The 21,492-nt window shown below is 50.0% G+C and overlaps 9 protein-coding genes across 9 annotated transcripts; 4 read left to right on the top strand and 5 right to left on the bottom strand.

The window, feature by feature from the left end:
- Positions 1-695: 695 nt before the first annotated feature.
- CI109_105149 (uncharacterized protein) lies at positions 696-2,147 on the bottom strand (the record flags this gene model as incomplete). Its single annotated transcript, XM_032003169.1, has 2 exons — positions 696-836; positions 930-2,147. 2 exons carry the CDS (start codon positions 2,145-2,147, stop codon positions 696-698), a joined length of 1,359 nt encoding a protein of 452 aa, XP_031862491.1.
- Positions 2,148-2,308: 161 nt separating this feature from the next.
- CI109_105148 (uncharacterized protein) lies at positions 2,309-3,252 on the bottom strand (the record flags this gene model as incomplete). The annotated part of the gene is made up of 2 exons (XM_032003168.2): positions 2,309-2,565; positions 2,628-3,252. The coding sequence occupies 2 exons, from the start codon at positions 3,250-3,252 to the stop codon at positions 2,309-2,311; spliced, it is 882 nt and encodes a 293-aa protein (XP_031862490.2).
- Positions 3,253-3,851: 599 nt separating this feature from the next.
- CI109_105147 (uncharacterized protein) lies at positions 3,852-5,232 on the bottom strand (the record flags this gene model as incomplete). Its single annotated transcript, XM_032003167.2, has 4 exons — positions 3,852-4,412; positions 4,465-4,586; positions 4,640-4,734; positions 4,787-5,232. The coding sequence occupies 4 exons, from the start codon at positions 5,230-5,232 to the stop codon at positions 3,852-3,854; spliced, it is 1,224 nt and encodes a 407-aa protein (XP_031862489.2).
- A 1,866-nt stretch (positions 5,233-7,098) lies between these two features.
- CI109_105146 (uncharacterized protein) lies at positions 7,099-7,930 on the bottom strand (the record flags this gene model as incomplete). Its single annotated transcript, XM_032003166.1, has 3 exons — positions 7,099-7,187; positions 7,278-7,335; positions 7,400-7,930. 3 exons carry the CDS (start codon positions 7,928-7,930, stop codon positions 7,099-7,101), a joined length of 678 nt encoding a protein of 225 aa, XP_031862488.1.
- Positions 7,931-10,679: 2,749 nt separating this feature from the next.
- On the top strand, positions 10,680-12,203 carry CI109_105145 (uncharacterized protein; the record flags this gene model as incomplete). The annotated part of the gene is made up of 2 exons (XM_032003165.1): positions 10,680-11,590; positions 11,666-12,203. The coding sequence occupies 2 exons, from the start codon at positions 10,680-10,682 to the stop codon at positions 12,201-12,203; spliced, it is 1,449 nt and encodes a 482-aa protein (XP_031862487.1).
- A 142-nt stretch (positions 12,204-12,345) lies between these two features.
- CI109_105144 (uncharacterized protein) lies at positions 12,346-15,210 on the bottom strand (the record flags this gene model as incomplete). The annotated part of the gene is made up of 13 exons (XM_032003164.1): positions 12,346-12,456; positions 12,526-13,090; positions 13,150-13,292; positions 13,346-13,534; positions 13,585-13,657; positions 13,713-13,866; positions 13,919-14,008; positions 14,061-14,331; positions 14,383-14,455; positions 14,509-14,592; positions 14,651-14,838; positions 14,898-14,978; positions 15,037-15,210. 13 exons carry the CDS (start codon positions 15,208-15,210, stop codon positions 12,346-12,348), a joined length of 2,196 nt encoding a protein of 731 aa, XP_031862486.1.
- Positions 15,211-15,666: 456 nt separating this feature from the next.
- Positions 15,667-16,681, top strand: CI109_105143 (40S ribosomal protein uS17; the record flags this gene model as incomplete). Its single annotated transcript, XM_032003163.1, has 4 exons — positions 15,667-15,730; positions 16,011-16,082; positions 16,293-16,431; positions 16,495-16,681. The coding sequence occupies 4 exons, from the start codon at positions 15,667-15,669 to the stop codon at positions 16,679-16,681; spliced, it is 462 nt and encodes a 153-aa protein (XP_031862485.1).
- Positions 16,682-17,320: 639 nt separating this feature from the next.
- Positions 17,321-18,675, top strand: CI109_105142 (uncharacterized protein; the record flags this gene model as incomplete). Its single annotated transcript, XM_032003162.1, has 5 exons — positions 17,321-17,594; positions 17,686-17,838; positions 17,917-18,004; positions 18,066-18,465; positions 18,535-18,675. 5 exons carry the CDS (start codon positions 17,321-17,323, stop codon positions 18,673-18,675), a joined length of 1,056 nt encoding a protein of 351 aa, XP_031862484.1.
- A 1,094-nt stretch (positions 18,676-19,769) lies between these two features.
- CI109_105141 (uncharacterized protein) lies at positions 19,770-21,349 on the top strand (the record flags this gene model as incomplete). Its single annotated transcript, XM_032003161.1, has 6 exons — positions 19,770-19,949; positions 20,024-20,606; positions 20,661-20,811; positions 20,866-21,090; positions 21,166-21,182; positions 21,246-21,349. 6 exons carry the CDS (start codon positions 19,770-19,772, stop codon positions 21,347-21,349), a joined length of 1,260 nt encoding a protein of 419 aa, XP_031862483.1.
- Positions 21,350-21,492: the final 143 nt, after the last annotated feature.

Genomic DNA, 21,492 nt, shown 5'->3' with positions numbered 1-21,492 from the left:
TTGTCACTGTTTGATTTATGCTGTTATTGATTACACTATGATATGGGGTATATAGATGCGTCGACTTTTTCCTTTGAAGAAAGGGAAGGGCAGTGGGGTCCCGAATGGAATGGAAATACAAAAAATCGTATCTTGCTCAGTTTAGTCGTGTCGTTTTCTTTCACCTTTCCTTCCTTCACCGCCACCACTGTCGTAAATGGTTTTGGCTTGGTCGGTGTTCCGTACCGTACCGTATCACGTTATGATACGATGAAAGAGATGGATGCCGGATGAGGAGCGGGAAGTGATGTGCTTGTATTGTAAGAGTGGAAGTGGATGTGATCAGAATTATTCCAACTTGCACTTGCACTTGCACCTTCGGTCACTGACGTCGCGCGCCAACCACTAAGCTCATTATTTTGAGATCCCATTTAATTCCATTTTATCCCAAAAGTGGCAGTCACTCGTGTTGGTGCAAGGGGGATGCTTACACCGGCCATCGTACAAGAGATTGTCGCAGTTGCATGTTGACGACGACAAGTACAAGCACTGTACAACGAGCCGACGATGTCATCGTTTGCAACAAGTATCTCCAATAGTTACAAGATACAAAAATGCAAACCGGCTGTCAAAAGCTGATCCAAGGTGACTATCGATACTATCAGGGTGATTGGCTTCTCTTGCCATACTCGTTCCTCGGCTTCCACCTCAGCAGACTACGGCAACAACGCCGCATCCGCATTGTCGGTCAACTCCCATCCTAGCTGTTGTAAGCCTCTTCCTATCCTCTCGCAATATGCATCTTTCCTCGCACTGTCTTCAGGGAAGTAGAATTTCATCATCTGTTTGAGGTTCTCCTGTAGGACCGAGAGAAGTGATCAGCACTCGAGACACTACGTCTGACTGCTTGCAATCTTCCCAGGTTCAGAAAGAAGAATCTCTGCACTCACCTTGACATTATTGACAAACCCTTGGGCGTCCCTTTCCATCTGTATACTCAGTCCATCCATCCCATCCCCATATCCATTGTCGAACCACTGCGCCGCTTGTGACTGGCCATTTGGTCCAAATGTCCGATCATCTTGGTAAACCATCGGTCCAAGAGGAGTTGAAGGGTGCGGGTGTCGTCCGCCTTGTCCTTGTCCTTGTATTGCTGTACGATGGGCCGCCTCTGCCGCCTTGTACGAATTCTGTACTGCCGCAAATTGCGCTTCGAACGATTCTGGACGGGGGTTTGTGATCGACTCATTCCGATTCCGATTCCGCCGTGTCGTACTCGATGGACCAGGCTGATTATCGTGTCCATTTCCATTCCCTTTTCCATTCGTTATTTCCCCGTTACTAATACCATTCGTATGATCGACAGGTCGTCTTGTTCGTTTACCCAAGTCGTCCGTTTCTGATTCTCGTCGTTTATCAACCTCTCGTCGATGGGATTCAGCGGCATCAATGATGTATTGCGCCTCTCTCCTCAGCAACGCTTCTTCCCTTACCGCACTCTCTTTCGGCTGTTCGTGCAAGCCTTCTCCCATACCCGCTCGTGGCGGTGCAGGGAGAGGTGAATCATCATCTACTACATGTTGTGATCCCGCTCGACTGACCGCTTGGTTCACCGTGCGTACGATCAAGGCTGCACGACCCGACTTGGTGGGAGGTACCGTGCTTCCCGCCTGATGTTGTCGATTCGATGTTGAAACCTTTGTCTTTGACGATGAAGCAACAGCACCGTTACCAGTTGTAGGGGTGTTCGCTCCGGTCGCAGTGGTAGCGGTCCTCGCGACGGTGGCAGAGTTGGATCGCTCGAGAGGTGGTGGTCGAACAGGTGTGATCGATGGAGGAGGGGACGTTTTCCTTCTTTTCTTTGGGTGTAGTTGGGCGACGGTGGAGGCACTTGAGTTGGGAGCTTTACTTGGTGGTTCGGCCTCGGGAGGAGCAGAGCTCGCGTCTGTTTTAGGAGGAGAATGGAGGTTAACGTCACGATCGACAAGGTGTGGTGGTGGAGGTGGTTTTGAGGGTTGAGATGGAGTTGGAGTCGACGAAGTGGTGGTGTATTGAATGGAGGATTGATCATCGTGAGGAGTGGGGAAAGGTAACGGCGCGGATGACAGTAATTGCGATCGTAGTTTGAAGCGCGACCGCGTGAGTCGCGGGAGGCGAGTAGAGGACATTGTTTCGATCAGAAGAGACACGGGAGACGGGTAAAATGGGATGTGAAATGGACAAACACATGATCAGCATCGTTCAACGTTGAATGATTGATCAAGGTTTCGACCAGCGTCAGAAACACGAGGCATGTTTTGATGGGAATAGGGTCTTCCGACGTCACTCTTCACTCACCTCTTATCACTTCTTCCTCTCCTTCTTCTCTGTTCTCATTCAATGCTTCAGGACTAGAACTCTTGTGCTGTCTCTTGTTCGTAGACACTGCTGCGGTATTGGTGGTGGTGGTGGTGGTGGTGGTGGTGGTGGTGGTGGAGGAGGAGGAGGCGGTGATGGTGGTTTCAGGTATAGGTGCAGATGGAGGTATAGTAGGTGTAGCTAACGTTATGGGTAGAGTGTGATCTTCTTTTGGGGGAATAGTGGAGGCTATCACTCGCTCTCATCAGCTTTGAGTGATCACAACAGCCCCGAGATGCAACTTGACTCACCTCTACTAGTCGATGATCTCGCTCCGTCCTGATCTGCTGAACCAAGTTCCTCCTGCTCCTTGTCCACCACTGCCGCCCTCGTTGGTACCGCTGACGTGGACGCTGTAGTCGGTGAATCTTCCCCCTCCTTTACCGCCACCTTGACCTGAAGTTCTTCTTCATCCGGTACATCGTACATGTTCCCATTCTCATCCTGTACTACCCAAGCCCAACCTTTCATGCCCTTCTTATTCTTCTTCTTCGGTTTCGATTTCATCGTGCTATCAGGAAAAGCAGAAGGTGACATCGTACTCCCCCTTGTTGAGCTGGCTCTTCCTACCCCACCACCTGGAGCACCTTCGCTCGATCCTCTGAGATTACTTAACGATTTAGATGTGGTCATACCGATCCCCGCCGTCGTAGATGTAGAAGATGAAGAGATGGGTTTATTCGATTTGTGTGTTGTCATGTGCGATTGCAGGTTCGAACTCCCTCCACCACTGGCACTGGTACTAGCACCAGCAGTTGCAGTAGCAACATTACCACTTGTCGAAAATGAAGATGAAGATGACGTTGCCAATCCGAATGGTTGTCCACTTGACATTGGTGGCAATGATTGTCGACCTGTGCGTAGAGAGGTCGTCATATCCCCCCTGTGTATGTGTATGTGTATATCCTGTAGCGTGACCGAGCACCACCACCTATCTGTGTGTTTGTGTGTATGTGAATGTAGTGGAATGTATGTGTGCTCAAGCTGCGCGTCGCCCCAAAGTCGCAAAGTCCAAGTGGTGCCGCCTCGCTCACTCGTTCGTTCGTACGTCCGCTTCTACAATAATAGGATCATTACCACGCGATGTGGCGTAAATATTCTAGCGGGGACAACATATGCCTTTCCTCTCTTATCCGGTATGTTGGATCATTCAGGCATATGTATGCACAGTCAAACACAGCTGCAACCATCCAGCTCGCTTCCATCATTACATGCATTTTATCTTTTTATGGGCTAGAATTAGTTATCAACAGGTAGAATGAGCGTCATGCCGCTGCGCCCATCGAGGGCAAGCGGTGTATTATGGATGAAAAGTGGTAGCGATACGGTGGTGTTACAGTGCATTCAGAAGGGGATACGAAATGTCCATCAGACGTCAATGTACATGCTTAAACTTCTACTATGTACGATTGCCAATGGAATCATATCTGCAAGGTCATGTCAGCTGCAATTCCCAACTGACTTCCAGCCGTCACTCACGTTGGCGGGATCTCGGTCCCATATGATGGCTCGGGTTCTTCGTCCACTCGTCCTCCATCCTGATGCACTCTCACACCCTCATCCGTGGGACTACTCGTGGCAGCTGCACCTGAACCACTCGCACCAGCAGATTGTCCGTAACCTTGGTTCTGGACCCTGAACCTCTGCTGTTCTTGATATGCCTCTCTTTGCTTCGCTCCCATGGCTCCACCAGCAAAGGCTGCGCCGGCGCCGACACCCGCACCCGCACCAACATCCCCTGCAGTCTCTGCGCCAGTAGGGTGAGGCATGGGCATGCTCATAGACGTCATGTTCATGTCGTATCCAGCACCTCGACCGGCGAATCCGGCTGAAGTAGCGGTTGAAGGACCTCGAGAGAGGGATTGAGCACCGTAGCCACCGTCAGAGGTGGTCGCGGCCGATCGAGGGTATTGAGTCATCTCAGGGGAGGCGGCAGTGGAAGCGATACCAGGTGGGTAGTAGGGCTCGACCGTTGGCGCACCGTTGTCGGCTCCCAGATCGATAGGGGCTTGATTCTCGGGTCGTCCGGGGTCGAACTATGTACAAATCAGTACAATGAAATTTGGACTTGGTGACACCGTAACTCACCATCATGTCGTCAAAGTCATCCCTGTGCGACCTCTTCCTCTTGAGCAAGAACCAAAGAAGAATACCGATGATGGCGAGACCGGCAACACCTCCAACAACACCACCGACGATCGCTCCGGTGTCTATCGATATTCGAATCAGTATTCTACTCGTAGCGAGGGGATGCGAAACTCACTAGATTTGCCTTTCGAAGAGGTTCCGCTCGATCCGCTGACCGTCGCAGAGGGGAATACGGTGACAACGCCGTCGCCTTGAGTGGTGGTCACATAGCTGTTCCAATGAGATCAGCTTCGTCCAGTCATACACGGTCTTAGCCACTTACATGATGGTGTTTGATCCAGAGACTGAAGCTGACCCTCCTGGGATTGAGGTGCTGGCAACTACGCCAGACTGGCTAGTAGTCGGTACAACACTTGCACCACTCTGGGAGACACTGCCAGGCACAGAACTGCTCGGACCGGTCGAGGGTGTCACTGACGCGGACTGAGAAGCAGAACCACCCCCAGAGGCAGAACCACCATCGCTTGTCGGACCAGAAGAAGGTGAAACGCTGCTTGATGGCGGGGCCGAGCTCGGTTCGGCTGACGACACAGGGGGCGAGGAGATCGATGATGGGGCCACTGATGTCGGAGCGACCGAAGATGGAGCGGGGCTAGAGGTACTTGGTGTAGAAGGTTGGGCAGTCGTTGAGGCAGCTGTTGATGAAGGAACCGAAGGTGTGGTTGGGTCAGCTGGTGTCGTCGTCACTCCAGTAGTTATATCGGCCATGTTAAATGATGTTCAATGAGGTAGAGGAAAAGGTTGATACGGATTGATAATGTATAATGATTTATCAAACGGTCTTGTGAACGAGTGAAAAAGAAGGAAAAGAAAGAGGAACGGTTCGGATGCTTTGAGTGGACGGACGTGCTGAATGGATGACGTTGAATGAAAGAAGGCCTGTCACAATCAAGCAGAATGGTGATTGAGGAATTCCAGAAGATACAGAGAATTCCTGTGTAACTTTGATGATTGAACCGAGCTTTCTACACCGCCTATAGGAGGGTACTCGTATGGAGGAGAGGGTGGAAAACGTGGTACAGAGGTACAGAGGTAGGGAAAAACGTGAGAGAACAAAAAGGCGATAAAATTCCAGGTTTCAGAAATGTGGGGTCTGAAGGCCGGAGAGGGAACGATCCTTCAGCAATTGCGAGGTGAGTGCGCGATTTCGCACACGTCGCAGTAATAATAGTAAAGATACTTCGGACGAAAAGAAAAGAAGAAGAACAGGGTCCTATAATTTTGTATAGGTCTGTGCGAGGCGAGGCGAGGCGAGGCAAGGGATACGAATTCGGAGAGATAGACGTGACAAGGAGGAAATACTAATACTCACACATGATGATGATGGTATTATATCTGTCCTAGCTTTGTCCTTTTTACTTGATAGGCAGTAGTGTGTGTTTCAACGAGTGGTGTAAGATAAAAGGATCGACTGTAAATCGAAGAGAGAGGAGAGTAGCAATACGTTGACTGCGGATTGGTTGATATTTTCTTTGCTTTGGTTTTGATCGGTGTGGGTGGAGCAGAGAGGTAAGGGTGGCAGGTGGTTCCCAGATTTCCTGATAAGGTGTGATCTAAAAGATGTAGTGTATTGTGATGGCGATAGATACGGTAAAAGTAAATTCTACTAGCCCCAAGACGGTGTAGTATCACAAAGGATGGATGGTTTATTTCTGTTGGGTGGTAGTAGTGTTGTTGGTGGTGTGCTTGACGTCGTAATGTTTTTGCACTCAGCGTGTGTGGGGAGGGGAGGTTCGGGTCAAAAGGGGTGGTTGGAAAAAGGCTGTGCTACGATTTTTGATGCCGAGAGAGGCAACCATGAAACCATCCGCTTAACTTTTCGGCAAAAGTGGCGTATAGCATATACATCTACGACAGATAGTTTGAAAACATGTTCACACCGCCTTGTTGTGCGAATCTGTCCGTCTGTCCGTCCGTCTGCTAGAGCGTAAGTTGGAAGAATATGAACATTGGGACAAACGACTGTCGCACAGAGAGGTCATATAAACGAATCCATGTGCTTGTGTGTGCACCCACCTCATCCTCGCTAGTTCGGCCCCCTTGTCCGATTCAGTCTCGCCATACCCGACTTTTACTCGCGAGGAGGAGGCACAACTCTACATCATACAGCGGTCATATTGTCTCGCGCATTCAGAGATTCAATCATCAATTGATCCATTGAAAGAAAGTTGAGAGCCACCGTTCACTCAGCCAAAAATGTGACCGCGTTATCGTGCGTGCCTGTCAATATGACTGAACCCCCGGAATAATCATAATCGCCTACCCCAATTCACATCACATCCGCCTGACAAGTCCAGACTTATGGAGAACAAAGCTCGACGCAGATCGGTAATTGACTGTCTCGCTCTGTTCTTTGGTAGTAGGTGATCAACTGAACGTAGTCAAACTATGGATAGGCTAGGATATCCTGGAATTCGATTGCCACGCGACTCAAGTGGATTCATGTTACATACATATGCAGGATCATAACGGACGTCTTCTCGGTCCTTCATTGCTCCTGTTTCTCGCAAGCTTGTGAACCGAAGTCGTTCTCTTTGGTGGTCTCAGAATATCGGTGTTGTTTCCAAACATATCCTAGTTACCGATGAGCATGGCAACTTCGTCCACATCCTCTTTCCCTTTCCCCGTGTTCGTTTTCTGAGGATCGCTATACACGTCGATGCCTAATGAGGGTGGGTCGAATCGCGTTAGCTCAGCCAGCTGTCAAGTCCGGTGCTTGTACGTCAATGGGGACGAATGGACAGCCAACTCACCCGATGCAAGTGATTCAATCAACAGTTGTAATCTCTTTGGACCCATTGTAGGATCAGCCTTTCCCCAAAGGAATCATCAGCACAACACTATACTTTGCGTAATAACGAAAAGGTTCACTCACCTCTCTCATCTTCTCCAAATCACCTCCGAAACCTTCCACCAACTTGTCCATATACACCGTCCTAAACTTGTTCCTTCTCTCTTCTTCTTCGGTCTCCATCGCGGCGGGAGCTTTACCCTTTCGAGAGAGGAAAGAGGGAATGTTGGTGGGGGGCGGTGTGGGTGAGTTGGTAGGGTATCTCGTCCTCACTTTGGGAGGTTTCGATGGTCCAGCCGCCGAGGCAGTTGTCGGTCGTTCGTCATCAGAGTCAGAGTCGGAATCGGAGTCGGAATCCGAGGATGAAGATTCAGAAGATGAGGATGAAGATGAAGAAGAGGATGATGATGATCCGGACGATGATGATTCGCCATCTACGTCCATACGTGCTGGTTTGGACGTAGGCGCAGACGGCTTGGTGGTTACCTGCTCATCATCTGAGCTTGAAGAATCGGAAGAAGACGAGGAATCGGAATCGGAATCTTGTCTTCTTCTTCGTTTTCGAACTCGTCGATTTCCTTTCGGCGCGCTTTTGGGAGGTGCAGTCGCTGACATGATGGTTGGAGCGATGCGATGCGGTGTGATTGTGAGGCGGGTCTGTAGTGAAGCACACACTGCTATCTCGTTTGTGTACATGCATGCACGTATTCGCAGCAAGGATTTCAGAAATCTTCAGAATGAGAATGCTTTGCCTCCACCGGACTTGACACGGGATCAAATGTCGGTGATATGTTGCGAGCTGAACCGGTAAATATCAGATGTGGCATTAATCCCCATGCTCCAACTTACGACGATGAGAGGGTCTTACCGTAGTTTAGGCACTCTGGACTCGGATATGAATTCGTTAGCGCGATTCCACCTGGATTGAACCGAAACATCTGCCGTACTGAATACAAGAGGTACCCAAACTTTGGTTAGCGTCTTGTGTCTGTGCGGTGCGGCTGCAAATGCGTACGCCATCCCATCGTCCGCGATCCGATTGATCCCGTTCCAACACTTCACGTTGCGTTGCGTTGCGTTGCATTGCGTTGCACTCGCGCTTGACGTGACATGGTGCTCTCAACTCTCAGAGATGTGACGAGATGCGATCTTGTAGTATGGAAGAGAAGTCATAGCCCAGTATGATCAGTGCAAGGAGGAGTGTAATACTGCAGCTGTCAAAACGGCATCGGCAGGATGACGAAAGAAGACGCCATCTATCCGACCGTTCCGTCCGTGCGGAAGGATGAATCCGTCCCGAGATGTGTTCACTCTCCCTTCTGCAGATTCTCACGTCGTCTCACACCGACAGCTCCGCAACAAAGTCCGAGAGGAAGAGAACGGACATTGCCAAGATGAGGGAGTGGAGGGGAAGGCTGGCCTAAAGGTATATTGGTCCGATAACGGAATGTACATGTACATTCACATGTGAAAAGTTGTGTCACAACTTCTACTTGTGGGTCAGGAATGACATGTGAAAGTTCACATTCAATCACTAATCATGTTATACTCTGTGACGTGATTCTCGTTGTACGAGATGCAATGATTTGGTAATGCGACCAAGTTACAGAAGCATGAGATAACATTTTCGCAAGATAACGGAATCCGTCGTTATTGTTGTTGTGGTCGTTCTTCCTTACTCGGTAGTTGACCGCCGTATTCTCTCTCACATTGAATGATGCGAGATACACCGTAGAAGCTTTGTGGCGAGGTGTGAAAGCCTCGAAGCCCCTCGTTCTCCCCCACACATCCGCATAGAGAATTGAAGAGCGCCACCATACCGGCCGTTTCGGCTCGATGACACACGCCTTCGTAAACTTCCCTTAAGCCAAAGAAGATCCGAGGACGGTACGGGTTCTACCACTAGTGTAGGGAACACGGACAAGCTTCTCCATTGTTTTCCCAACGATGATACAACGCCTACGCTGACATTCCCATTCGCACTTGTGAGGTGTCGATGGCGTCAAGTTGGAGCGAGCAATTTCTCCAATTGCGATTCATTCTTGTGAATCAGGTACATCCGAACAAAGTCTGTGTAGCTGCTTACCCTGAATCTCGTTGGACGACATCCTTTTTGTCTGACCTTGTGTCAAACTCTAATATTCCATTAATCTCCCCCGGCCTCATCCGCCTGGTCAGTTTAGCTTGCTCGGCACGGAGATACTATTCTTTATGTAACTCAGGAACGAGGACCAGATTTCTTTTTTATTTTCATTTTCTACGTTATTACCCCGTCCGGCGGGGCATGTTTGTTTACTAACGTGTAGTAACTCGTAAACTCGTAGGACAGACGGTCAGAAGTTTGATCTTTCTCCGAAACCGAACGATACTAGCGTCAACAGTATTCTATACGGGGGGTGTGAGGGGGTGAGAGGGGTGACAGCGGTCCTCTCGCTCTGAGACATGGAGAGGGACGATAAAGGACAAAGGGCGTAACTGGAACTGAGACTGACTGGAACCCATCAACTGCTGCTTCGCTGGGGTAGAAGAAGCTGAGGGGAAACTATATTCTCTGCTAGCTGAGCAGCTGCTGTACACACACACGCATACCATTCTATTCAACCGTTATGCATCTTGATCGTTATTCGTTAGTTATCCTCATCATCGAGTTGGACCAACGCTCCACCATTTTTGGCGTCAACATCTTTGTGTCACCTCTTCGCATACACACATTCACTTGGTCATCCACTTTCGTCATTCGTCCACGACCATATCCTCTTCATAATACCACCACTTCGACACCTCGTGCACGACGACACAAGATTCCATCCTAGTGTCAGATCGCAGATCGATTAATCGTCCTCCCCTGTCTCTCATCTCCGGCTCTGGCTCTGGCTTCGGCTCGACTTCAGCCCAGTCCTTCTTTTCACACACCACCAACAGACTGGCTCTGGCGATCAAAACGTTCTTCACTCTTCATCATTCACAATCACAATCACAATCACAATTTCTCACGCTACAAAGAGACAAGTTGTTCAGTTTGCTGGAAACGAAACGAAATCTCAAACTCAATATAAACATCAATTAGTCCCATTTCATCTCCTTGACGTTGTCTCGGGTACCAAACCTATCAATCAAACAATTCGTCTGGATCTGGATCTCGACCTTCGACTACTTTGTATCCGCATCGCACTGAACTATCGTCGATAACCGTTTCGTGTCCTTCCGAAGACGGCTCTACCGCAGTACTACACAGGACGGCGAGGCGAATCACCCATCCCGATTACAAGACTAGATCAAGATTCCCTTCCGCTTGATCTCGTTCGTCGAGCGTGAGAATATCTCTACCAATATCACTAGCAGTTCAGCAATACAATTGCCTACCATGCCAGACACGACCCTCTCTCCTCGACTTCGTCACCTTCTTATCCAGGAAGATCGACAAACCGGTCGACTCATCATGCCTGAAGGCGCGAGCGGACAAACCATCACTCCTTCTGTGTCACTCTCATCCTCCTTGCCTAGCACTTCCGATACGATTCACACCCCCTCTCCGCCAACGGGCTCCCTCATGCTCTCTCCGCCTGTGTCGCCGTCGACGTTCGCCTTTGCTCCATCACCAAAAGGGCGACTCCCTTCGTTGTCCTGTGAAGGAGTAGCTCCTCGCGGTGCCTCGTCGAGTGGCGGTCGACCCACAAGCAGTATCTTTTCATTGTTGAATGATCTTCAAGTCAGCGGTGGTGGTTCACCACCATCATCTTCGTCATCGTCTCAAGGATCGATACATCGAACTGAACATCGACAATATAGAGCTACTCCACCTTATCCACCTTCCTCAGCTGGTGGCGGCGTCGGAGGTGCTCGAGAACCACCTCACACCGCTCCAATCACTTCACATAGTCATAGTATGTATTTCGATGAAAGACCACCTCGTCCTTCTCATCAACATCATATCTATCCCGTCTCACCAGGTTCCGGCTCCAGCTCCGCCGCGTCTGATCGACCTGGTCTACTCCGTCGTCATTCTTCCCATCCATACGAATACTCTCCCAGCTCCTCTCGTCCTACTACCGCTTACGCCACTGGTCCAATCTACGAACCGGACGCTTATGCCGGTGCTATGGGCGGGAGAGCACCCATCTCGAGGACAACAAAGGCTTGTAATGCCTGTAGGAGTAGGAAGGTGAGATGTGATGCGGGTGGCAATGGAGAATTGGGAACCTGTTCAAGATGTAGAGAGAGCGGGGTACAATGCGTGTATACTGGTATACAGAAGAAGAGAGGACCTTGTCCTGGGTGAGTTTATCACCATTCTTCGTGGCAGCTCTCAATGAGTCTTCGGCTGACATTCGATGTACGGGTGAATTGTAGTACCGCACGACCATCTATCAGTAAACCACGACGACCCTCCACACAAATCTCAATCGTCCCACCTCCTTCATCTCAACGATCCTCCATCGCCTCGGTACAAAGTTACGTCGTCACACCTACCGAAGAACATGGTCACGGATGGAACTCTCGAAGTTCGTACGGTTTCCCTCCTCCTAATCCTCATGCGCCTCATCCTACGACCGTCGCCTCCAACGGTGCGGGAGCTATTGATCCATCCGAATGGTCTTCTGTCGCGCCTACCAAGGGCGGAGGAACATCGACCTTTTCCCGACCTGTAACTGCTATCCCGACGATGGGAGGGGGTAGACGTCAATCTGAACAATCAGTACTTTCGTGGCCGGCAATGGAACCCGCTCAAGAAGTCGTTTCGCCCATGGGGATGGGTATGGGGATGTTTGATCGTGATTATGCGATCAGCGTAAGAGGTAGAAATAGTATGATAGAGCATCAACACCAGAGAGCTTTGCCACCACTGAGAGTGGCAATTCATAGAGGATCGTATCATGAGGCGCAGTAAACTTCTTATAGGTCTGTTTGTCAAGATAATTTCATTGATATGTTGTATTATAACAGTAGTCTTGTTTGGAAATAAATGATAAGCTTGCAGAGCGCGGCAATACATGCACCAGTTCTCTATGTATGTGCTGCCTTTATACACCTCATTCTGGCGCATTCCCAGGGAAGCCACCAGGCATTCCACCCTGACCTTGACCTTGTCCTTGTCCTTGGTCACCGCGACCATTTGCAACGTCACCTGCAAGTTGCATCAACTATTCGCGAGAAAGGGGGTCAACTGTCAGTACTTGTACTCTCAATGATGCAAGGACGTTTTCGCTCACCGCTGCAAACGCATTCTCCCTTTCTTGTTCTGGAACATTTTGGAACTCTCTTCTCCTTGTCATGTCCTGCCAAGCACCTAATACTCTTTCTTGCCAATTAGCCGGATGTTGATCTACCATCTCGAAAATCCTATCCAGGAAATTCATCATCAAATTCCCACCACCTCCATCCGTCCTGTTCCGCGAAGCGTTTCGAACGCCGTTGAAATAGTTCGCGTCGTACACCGATGTAGCGGTTGTGGGTGGGAGCGGATCGTATGCGTGGAAAGGTCGTGATGTGATGATGGGAGGGAGGAATCCCATCCATGATGTACTTTCGGAACAGAGCACATGTCGACAGACAAACAAAGGAACGTTGAGACTCTCGTCAACCGGATCTCGAGGTGCTTGTATTAAGGCTAAAGCATCGTCTCGAGCAAGTTTGGCAGTTGACTGATTGATCTTGGCGAGGGCAAGGGGGATTTGCGATTCAAACCATTTGATTCGGTCGGCGTCTTTCCATAGCGCTTCAGACCGAGACACGTAGATATGAGAGAGCAGGTGCATCACGTTGTTCGGTTTTTCGCTGTCAGAACACTTCATTCAGCTAAACCGTCATGCAAACCGGCACTTGAACTAGCTTACCTGTAGCCCGCTTCCACTTGCAATAACGGATTGCTACGAGCCTTATCCGGAAGGCTCGCTCCGATCTTGTCAGCCAAGATCGTCACGACCTGAGGGAAGTCGGTGATCGCTTCTTGAAGGGCTCCGTCACTCCTCGTGCGATCCTGATAACAAGTCGTAAGTCTTCAATACCAATTGCATATGGCGCAAGACTCACCTTGTTCTTCGATCGCTCCTCTTCTGCTCTTATGGCTAACGCCTTGGCATAAGCCATACCAGGGTAAGCAAACCAACTCGCCGCAGCCGAATTCGTGTCGCCTTGCTCCAGCATTGATAGCAGCCAAGCTCCATTACCGGATTTTACAGCTAAGAAGTCAAGCCAGAAAGCAGCGCCGTGTGGATCGCCCTAGAGTCCCATGAGCTCCGACATCCTGCTACTCCGGATTCGCGACTCACCTCGGGATCCAAGGAGAACAGCAGCTTTGCAAAGTTGAAAGCGGTCACCCAACAACCTCTCCTTCCCAAGTAGCTATGAGTCGACGAATCAGTTTCAGCTCTTAGATTTGCATCGTATGCCAACGTACGAGATGATTCGATGCAATGCTGTGAACATCGGTCGGTTCTCTACTCGGTCGAAATCCAGCCGGGATGCACCTGACGAGACGCTGAAAGATGGCATCAAACATCTGTCGAAAGCGTATAGTGCACGCTCAGCAAAGTCGGAAGCGGCTCCGATATCTACTTCAAAATCAGCAAGACGTATCGAGTCTGAAGAATCGACTACACCAACCTGATTGCAGTCTGTATACCTCGCTCATCTGTAATAGCGTATCTACATGCCATGGATATACTTGAAGTAGAGCCATCAACTCATTCGGGTCTGCATCGATGTCGTCAGCTAGCTATTCTGTCTCGGAGCATATTGAACTCACCATGTGATTGCACAGCACCCATAAACTGCCTTTCGATCTCCCGCCAAGGTCCCGTATGTTCGAATGTGAACCACTTCTCCCCCTTGTCTACCCTCTCCCTGCTCCGTCTTTCATATAGCTCTTCCACCTCGGTATCGACCATTTCCCGCATAATCAGTCCCGCGAGGGAAGTGGCCGGAGGGTAGGTCGGTTTTGGTTTCGATATAGTGTACCGCAGTTTAGATGAGGGACCAGGTCGATGCTTGTTGCCAGCTTGGGCGGTGGAGGCAATCTTCAAGGGAAAGTCAGTTTAGGTTACGTGCTGAGGACGAAAACCACTCACCACTTTGGACCCAAAGAAACGTCGTAGCTCAGCATCGGCGTCAAGATTCTTGGGATCGACAGACAGGAGGTTGCTATGTTGACTAGTCAGCTTGTTTCTTTCGTTCTCGTTGAACACGCAGCTTACCGGAAGGGCATGCTAGTTCTCGTCTCTCCTGACAGCTCGGCACCGCGTGAAGGCCCAGCTTCGGACGACTTATCATCGCCGTACCTATAACGCCACTCGTCGTCAGCTTTTTGCTCAAGCGCATTATACTCCTTTCGCTCACTGCAACTTGAGCTCTGCCAACGCTCGATCTACCTCATCCATACCTGCAAATGGATCGGCTTTGCTCTTCTTCTTCTTCCCACCTCCAGCGTTTCCAGGTGTCCCACCAGCTGTAGCGGGCGTTGCGTCACCTGGAGTCTCGACGTTTGATCCAGTCGGCTTCTTCTTCTTGTTCTTCTTCTTCTTGCTCTGCGGTTACTTATATGTCAGTCGTGATCGGTTTTGAGATGACGGAAGTTGTGACTAACCTTCTTTGCAACAACTACAGGAGCTTCTTCCTCGTCCTCTTCCTCTTCTTCGTCACCTTCGTCGTCATCTTCACCACCAAGCTGTCACCAAATCAGCTCATTGTGAAAGCAAACTACGATGACTCGCAAGCTGACTCACTGCTGCAAAGGCGTTGATCGGTCCTCCAGCAGGTGCTTTCACTTCTTCTTCTGCAACTTCTTCCTCTTCCTCTTCACTCTCTTCGGCCACGGCTTGCGCTTTGGGCTGCTGAGACTTCAGCTCTTCCAGCTCCTCTAGCTCTCTCTGTTGTCTCTTGCTGAGTCGTTTTGACATCTTGTCTTTGATATATGATATATGATCATGAAAGGAGTGCACTGGACTGAAAATGACTAGTTATCGAAATCGAGGACGTCATGTTCAACCACCGACCACGAGATCAGGGGCCACGACAAGCGGACATCGCCGCAGCTGAAAGGGAGATGTGACGGAAGTAAATATATGCCACACGGAGAATGATGAAAATATCCAAACTCCGGGAAACTCCGCTTGCACCAATAATTCTCACCCTGCGTTGTTTCGCTGTTTCCTCTGATTGTACAGTGGGATTGTGCCACACCGTACCCACCGTGACACTGTAGGATTCACTCACTGTCCACACTCTACACCGCACTCTCTCACTCCTGGCGTTGGTAGCTCGTTTGTCGTCGAAAACCTCTAATCCTTGTCGCTCTTCGTCCTTTTTTCCCCTTCTCTCTAACCTTCAAAAACACACTCCATCCATACGTCAAAATGGCCGAGCAAACCGAGAAGGCTTTCCAAAAGCAGCACCTCTTCCAGAGCGCCAAGTCCAAGGGTGCGTATTCCGTCTTGTGTATTGGTCAAGTCGAGAGAGGAGAAAAGGAATGGACTGCAGGGGGTGTTGAAGAGGGAATCTATGCAATAGAGTGGGATAGCTGACGTCTATGCTTCCTCATGTGCTCTTCTACTCCTTGACAACTACTTCGACATCCGCTCAACCCAATCGATACAAATATAACGATGGATTCGCTCAATGTTTCTTCTTCGGTCTTCTGATGGATGATGGAATTATGTTGGATATGTCTTTGTTACACTGGGATATTTGGGATATACAGGCGGAAAGAAGATCGCTACCAAGACCAAGCGATGGTATAAGGACGTCGGTCTCGGTTTCAGGACCCCTGCTGGTGAGTGTGGTTCTGTCGTGTGGGACTCAGGAGGGAGATGTTGGCATGTGCGCCGTGTGAAGGGAGTTTGGTGCATGTCGTGACAGACTGTCTTTGTCTGCAACGCGGGTGTACGCAGACTCTCTTTCACTCTACGACATGTCTGCTACCTCTCTGAGTCGTGCCAAATCTGCACAGTTGGGACTTTTGCTGATATACTATTTTTCACAGAGGCCATCAACGGTACTTACATTGACAAGAAGTGCCCCTTCACCGGTGACGTCTCTATCCGAGGCCGAATCCTCAACGGTGTCGTTCACTCCACCAAGATGACCAACACCATCATCATCCGACGAGAGTACCTCCACTAGTGAGTTCGGTAGCAATGAAAGATCATTTGGGTCGCAACCATACTGATGATACCACTTCGTAGCATCCCTAAATACCGACGATACGAAAAACGACACAAGAACCTCGCTGCCCACTGCTCTCCCGCTTTCCGTGTCGAGATCGGTGACCAGGTTACCGTTGGTCAATGCCGACCTCTCTCCAAGACCGTCCGATTCAACGTCCTCCGAGTGTCCAAGAACAAGGCCGCCAAGGGTTTCGCCAAGTTCTAAGTGGGATTTGTAGGGGTTGATAGGATTGATCTAGGTCAGGCAGGAGTAGTGTACCATTGATGCATGGCATTCTCACGATTATTGGTGGTGGTTGTTCGGTCTGGCATAGTGTGAACACGCAGGGGTTTGACGGAATGGGGGTGGTCTTTTCAACCTCTACTCGTTCATCTGCTGGTCCACTCTGCTGCTTTGTATAGCTTCAATGAGCGGCTCCGGAGCCGGACGTCGGTGTGCTCTGAATGAGAGAATCAGGAGTTGCTAGTCACTTTGCCGCAACGTAGGGTCGTTGAACTCTCTCTCTCTTCGATTCGACACACAGCACAGATTTCTGCATATGACACCGAAAAATGTCCTGACATGAGCTGGGTGTCTGTCCCGGACGAATGGCCAGCATCTGGGTCCTGTCATGACGGGTGATTGATAGATCGTGTGGTGAGCTTCGGAGGTACCAATAGCAAATTGGTAGTGTGACGGAAAAATCGCCACGAGTTTACCGGCACCTTCCACCTCGATACGCGTTCGGTCATCGCCATGTTACAACTAGCATTCTTGCTATCCTATGTTCCGCTGTTGCTATATTCCCCATTTCTTCCTTTCCCCTCACTCCTCACCTAGCCTGAGCTACCTAGTTGACACACCATGCCGCCCCGTTCAACCAAACCTCCAAGCGTCGAGTCCCTCCTGCCTCCCATTTTGTCCCTCCTCCCCAACGCCTATTCGGCTCATCAGAAATGTCTAACGACAACGGCCCGTCTCGTCCATGCCAACCATCATGATATAGCGATTCCAATCCTGTTCGCGACTGCGAAAGAGCTGTTGAAGCTCGGAGAAGGCGGAAGTGGTAGTGAGCTGGGGGTCAAGATGGTAGGGATAATGAGCGAAAGTGATGTCCAGGTCGACGAGAAGTCCAGAGGTGGGTTGAAAGCTTCAGCCTCACGCTGCAACTTTTGTTCAAGATGAATAGGTTTGACTGCAGCTGGATAGCTGATACTTGCGGAATACAGCTTCCATCACACAGCTACTTGCGCTCACACCTTCAAGCGGACCATGGCGGAAAAAGCTCGCCGATGCTGCTATTAAATGGACTCAGGCGAATGGAGACTGCCCCACAGGTGATCCCAATCTTCATCAATACATCGGAGAGTTGTACTACAAAGGTCAGTGGCCTGGAGGTTTCTTTCGTTAATGTTCCTCTGGCTGTGAGGGACTCGCTGACACGTTGCGACGTAAACCAGACCGAGCGTTTGTTGCTGCCGAACCGCATTTGCTGTCCTCGGGAAAGAGGGATGCTGCTATCACCCTTGCTGAGATGATGTTCGAATGGTATGTGTCACTCCATCAACATCCCTTCTATGTTATACTGAGTCTCGTGTCCAATTTGCAGGAGCGAGAAAGGCAAACTTGATCCTGGACCTTATGCCATTCGCGGCACACTCCCCTTCCTTGCCCAATCCCCACCTTCCATCCTCCCGGCACTCACTTTCCTCTCTCACCTGCTCTCCCTCCTCTCGTCATCTTCATCTCCCTTCCACAAGAACTTTATCACAACTCTTCCATCCCAAACATCGTTCTCTATTTCCGAAGTTCATCTCACCACCTCACCGACGCTGAATTTCTGTCAGCTGGCCTTGGTCACAGTGCAAAGAGCGCCAGCGCAAGGTGTCAGTGGAGTTACAGCAAGGGGCATGGACGGTGGGATGGGCAGAGAATGGGATGCGCTGTGTGGTAGATACACAAGGATGAGCGGGGCGAGCGGTGTGTTGGGCCAACGAGAAGTCCAAGAGGTATGTCTGAGTCCTGCATTCGTGAGAATCGCCAAATCGTGCTGACGAGGATATGGTTGCATCACCCAGGTTCTTCAACAAATTGCGACTGAGATCTTCCTCACCCCGCCACCACGAGCACAAGGAGGCAACGACATGCTGCAGAATCTGATGGGATCGCTCTTCGGTGGCGGCGGTGGCGGTGGAGGTGGTGCGATCGGTGCTAGATGAGACGGCTCATGATCGTGGTGTCGGGACTGCAATGTCGAGCGTAAGCGAGAGTAGTATATAGCATGGGACGATAGGTAATTATGCAACCAAGTCATGCACATTCCAGTGTCGTGTCTTACGTTCCGCTGGAAAGCGGATTACCGAATTTATGGACAATTTAACTTTAGTTCAGCTTTACAGGAACGACCCAAATTTGTATACTGCTGGTATCCATCCGTACGGTGTACTGTACAAGAAAGTCGAGACCAAGTTAATTAGATCCAAGTTTTTCTTCTCGCAACCGAATCGGTTCGGCCAGATATCATCATCACCCCACTACAACTGTACAGCGCTACTAGTGCAATCGCTTTGTCCTCGTCCGAGCTGGTCATCGGCCCGTCCGCACGTTTGGGAAGGGAAACTTAAGGTCTAGGTCAGGCAAAAGCTGTGTTGTGGAGTCAAACCGAGTGCCGAGTGCCGAGTGCAAAGGACAGAATTCGGTTCCTTAGTTTTGCCACTCCATCCCATGTCTTTGCCTTGTCCCATGAGTATATACGCAGTGGGCAGTGATAGTAGTACTTGTCATTCCTCGATTGATTGTGTTACCACTTGTATCATCACAGTTCGTATATCATTGAACAATCACTATACATACCTGGAGCAAGGACAACGTCTACAGCCGTATCGAACAAAGCAAAGACACACGAAACATTAATTCTGAAACTGTAGGCGAAAACCCCACTGTGCATCCATGCGCCCGTCAGCTCGTTGCCGATACTAAATATACTCGTATAGATAGATATAGGGACAGCTGTGTGTCTGTACTCGAAGTACGGTACGACACGACAAAACGCATAACATAACAACGACACAAAACTCACAACTACATACGTACACATCTCCGCCTTTAAATTCCAAGTTGAGATCCCGTCGTCATCGTACAACCCATCATCTGCTTGCGAATAATCAATCCATCCGTTTGCCACCTTGCGTAATTGGTGATCGACCCACAAATATACATCCATATCCAATCCCAATTCCTATCCTTCCTCCCTCACCTTCACACATCCTCCCTCTGCTTGTTTGATCATACAACCACTCAAGTCTGCGACACGATGCATCAACCAGATTTCATCACTTCTCCGCCGCCGGCCTCGCCTTCCGCTTCGAGTTCGACAGCTCCACCGCCTTGGAACCCGTATGTGAATTATACTTCCGGAACGGTGGTTTGGTATGGCGGAACTTTTTGGAGGTGTGAGAACGGACATACGAGTGGTGCGGAACCCGCTGGTGCTGTGAGTGTCACCCCTTCTCACACTGCCAAGGGGATTCTATGAGCTGAGACGTGGTTCGGTTCGATGCATTGTAGCCTACGAATAACCTGCATATCTGGACACCTGTTGGTTCGAGTAATGGTGCACATCCGCAGCAGGGATTTTACGTCCAACAACCGCAGGCGTACTATGGTCAACCACCTTCTTACTCCCCGCAGCCGACCCAAGCTTACAATCAGGGATACTACAACGCTCCCTCTGCTTCTTCCCAATTATACGCTCCTGTCCCTACCTACCCCACAGGAGTGTCCGGGTCTCGATTCGACACGAAAGACGACTCCCCTTCTTCCGGCGAAACTATTACGACGCCGTACAACGAGAAGAAAGGATTCGAACAATCCTCTTCCGCCTCGGCATTCTTGACTACAAAGGCGAAAGAGTCATTGCGATACATCACCATCCGAGAAGAGACGCACAGAGCACAAAACAAAGATGAGATCAAGGACGAGCTGAAGGGGAAACGAGTGTGGAGAGTCGGCGGGATTGGGATGTGGGCATATAGTTTGGATGCCAACGAGGAGGAAATGAAGAAGAAGGTCTGGAGGGACTGGGGAGAGAAACATGGGAAGGATGATTGGCTGAAAGCGTCTAGAGAGAGGACAGAGTTCTATGTTAAGGGTAAGTCAAACGGTCGTTGTGACGATTCGGCGGCGAACTGATGGTATGAAACAGAGTCACGAGGTGTCAAACCCCTTTTCACTTGGAAGCTGGTGGAGAGGAATCAGAGACTGCCCGCCGATGTTCTTCCAATCGGCAATGAACAAGATGGAACACCGCTGTATGCCGCACGAGCCTGGTGGGAAGGCGGTATTCATCTCGGAAAGTGAGCGATATGCTCCTATAACATGTTGAGTGTATCCTGACTAGCTTCTCTCAGAGCCGGACACCACCTTCAAAACGGCGCTTCTATCTCGTACGGCGGTGACGAGATCACTCTCGATACATATGAAGTTTTCTGCGGACCTATCAACGAGCCGTACCTTGTGAAATGGATGACATTTAGGCATGGTGAGGTGGTCAATGTCAACGGGTGGCAACCTGTCGAAGCCGGAAGAGAGAAGGATGGAGCTGCTTTGTTGCTGGCCAAGGGAGAGTACGAGAAGTGAGTGCACAGCTCAAACCAAGGTAGACTAGTAGCTGCGCTAACATATTGTTGTGCTCCTTTCTTTTTCGTTAGTGGCCAACATCCAGGAAGTTAGTCTTTTTCTCCCTCGCTCCACAACAGGGTTAGTCACGCTAACGTAACAAATCTCGTAGAGTGCCTTATCAACGATGATCATGCTTGTGTTGGCTATGGTGGTGGTGAACTTTGGGTCCGACCGTTCCAAATTCTCGCCTATGCCAACCCCGATCGTCGTTGAGACGAACTGCATATACATCGCACCATATTGATAGGCGTCGAGTCACCATAACGCTTATTAAACGCAACGATAAATCGAAATACACGTGGAAACAAAAAGAAATGCAAACTGTACCTTTCGTCCTCGCCACACTCATCATGCCA

Source organism: Kwoniella shandongensis, chromosome 9, assembly GCF_008629635.2.
Source record: "Kwoniella shandongensis chromosome 9, complete sequence".
Taxonomy (NCBI): domain Eukaryota; kingdom Fungi; phylum Basidiomycota; class Tremellomycetes; order Tremellales; family Cryptococcaceae; genus Kwoniella; species Kwoniella shandongensis.
Note: the sequence above shows the minus strand (reverse complement) of the source record. Positions and strands in the feature narration are given on the sequence as shown.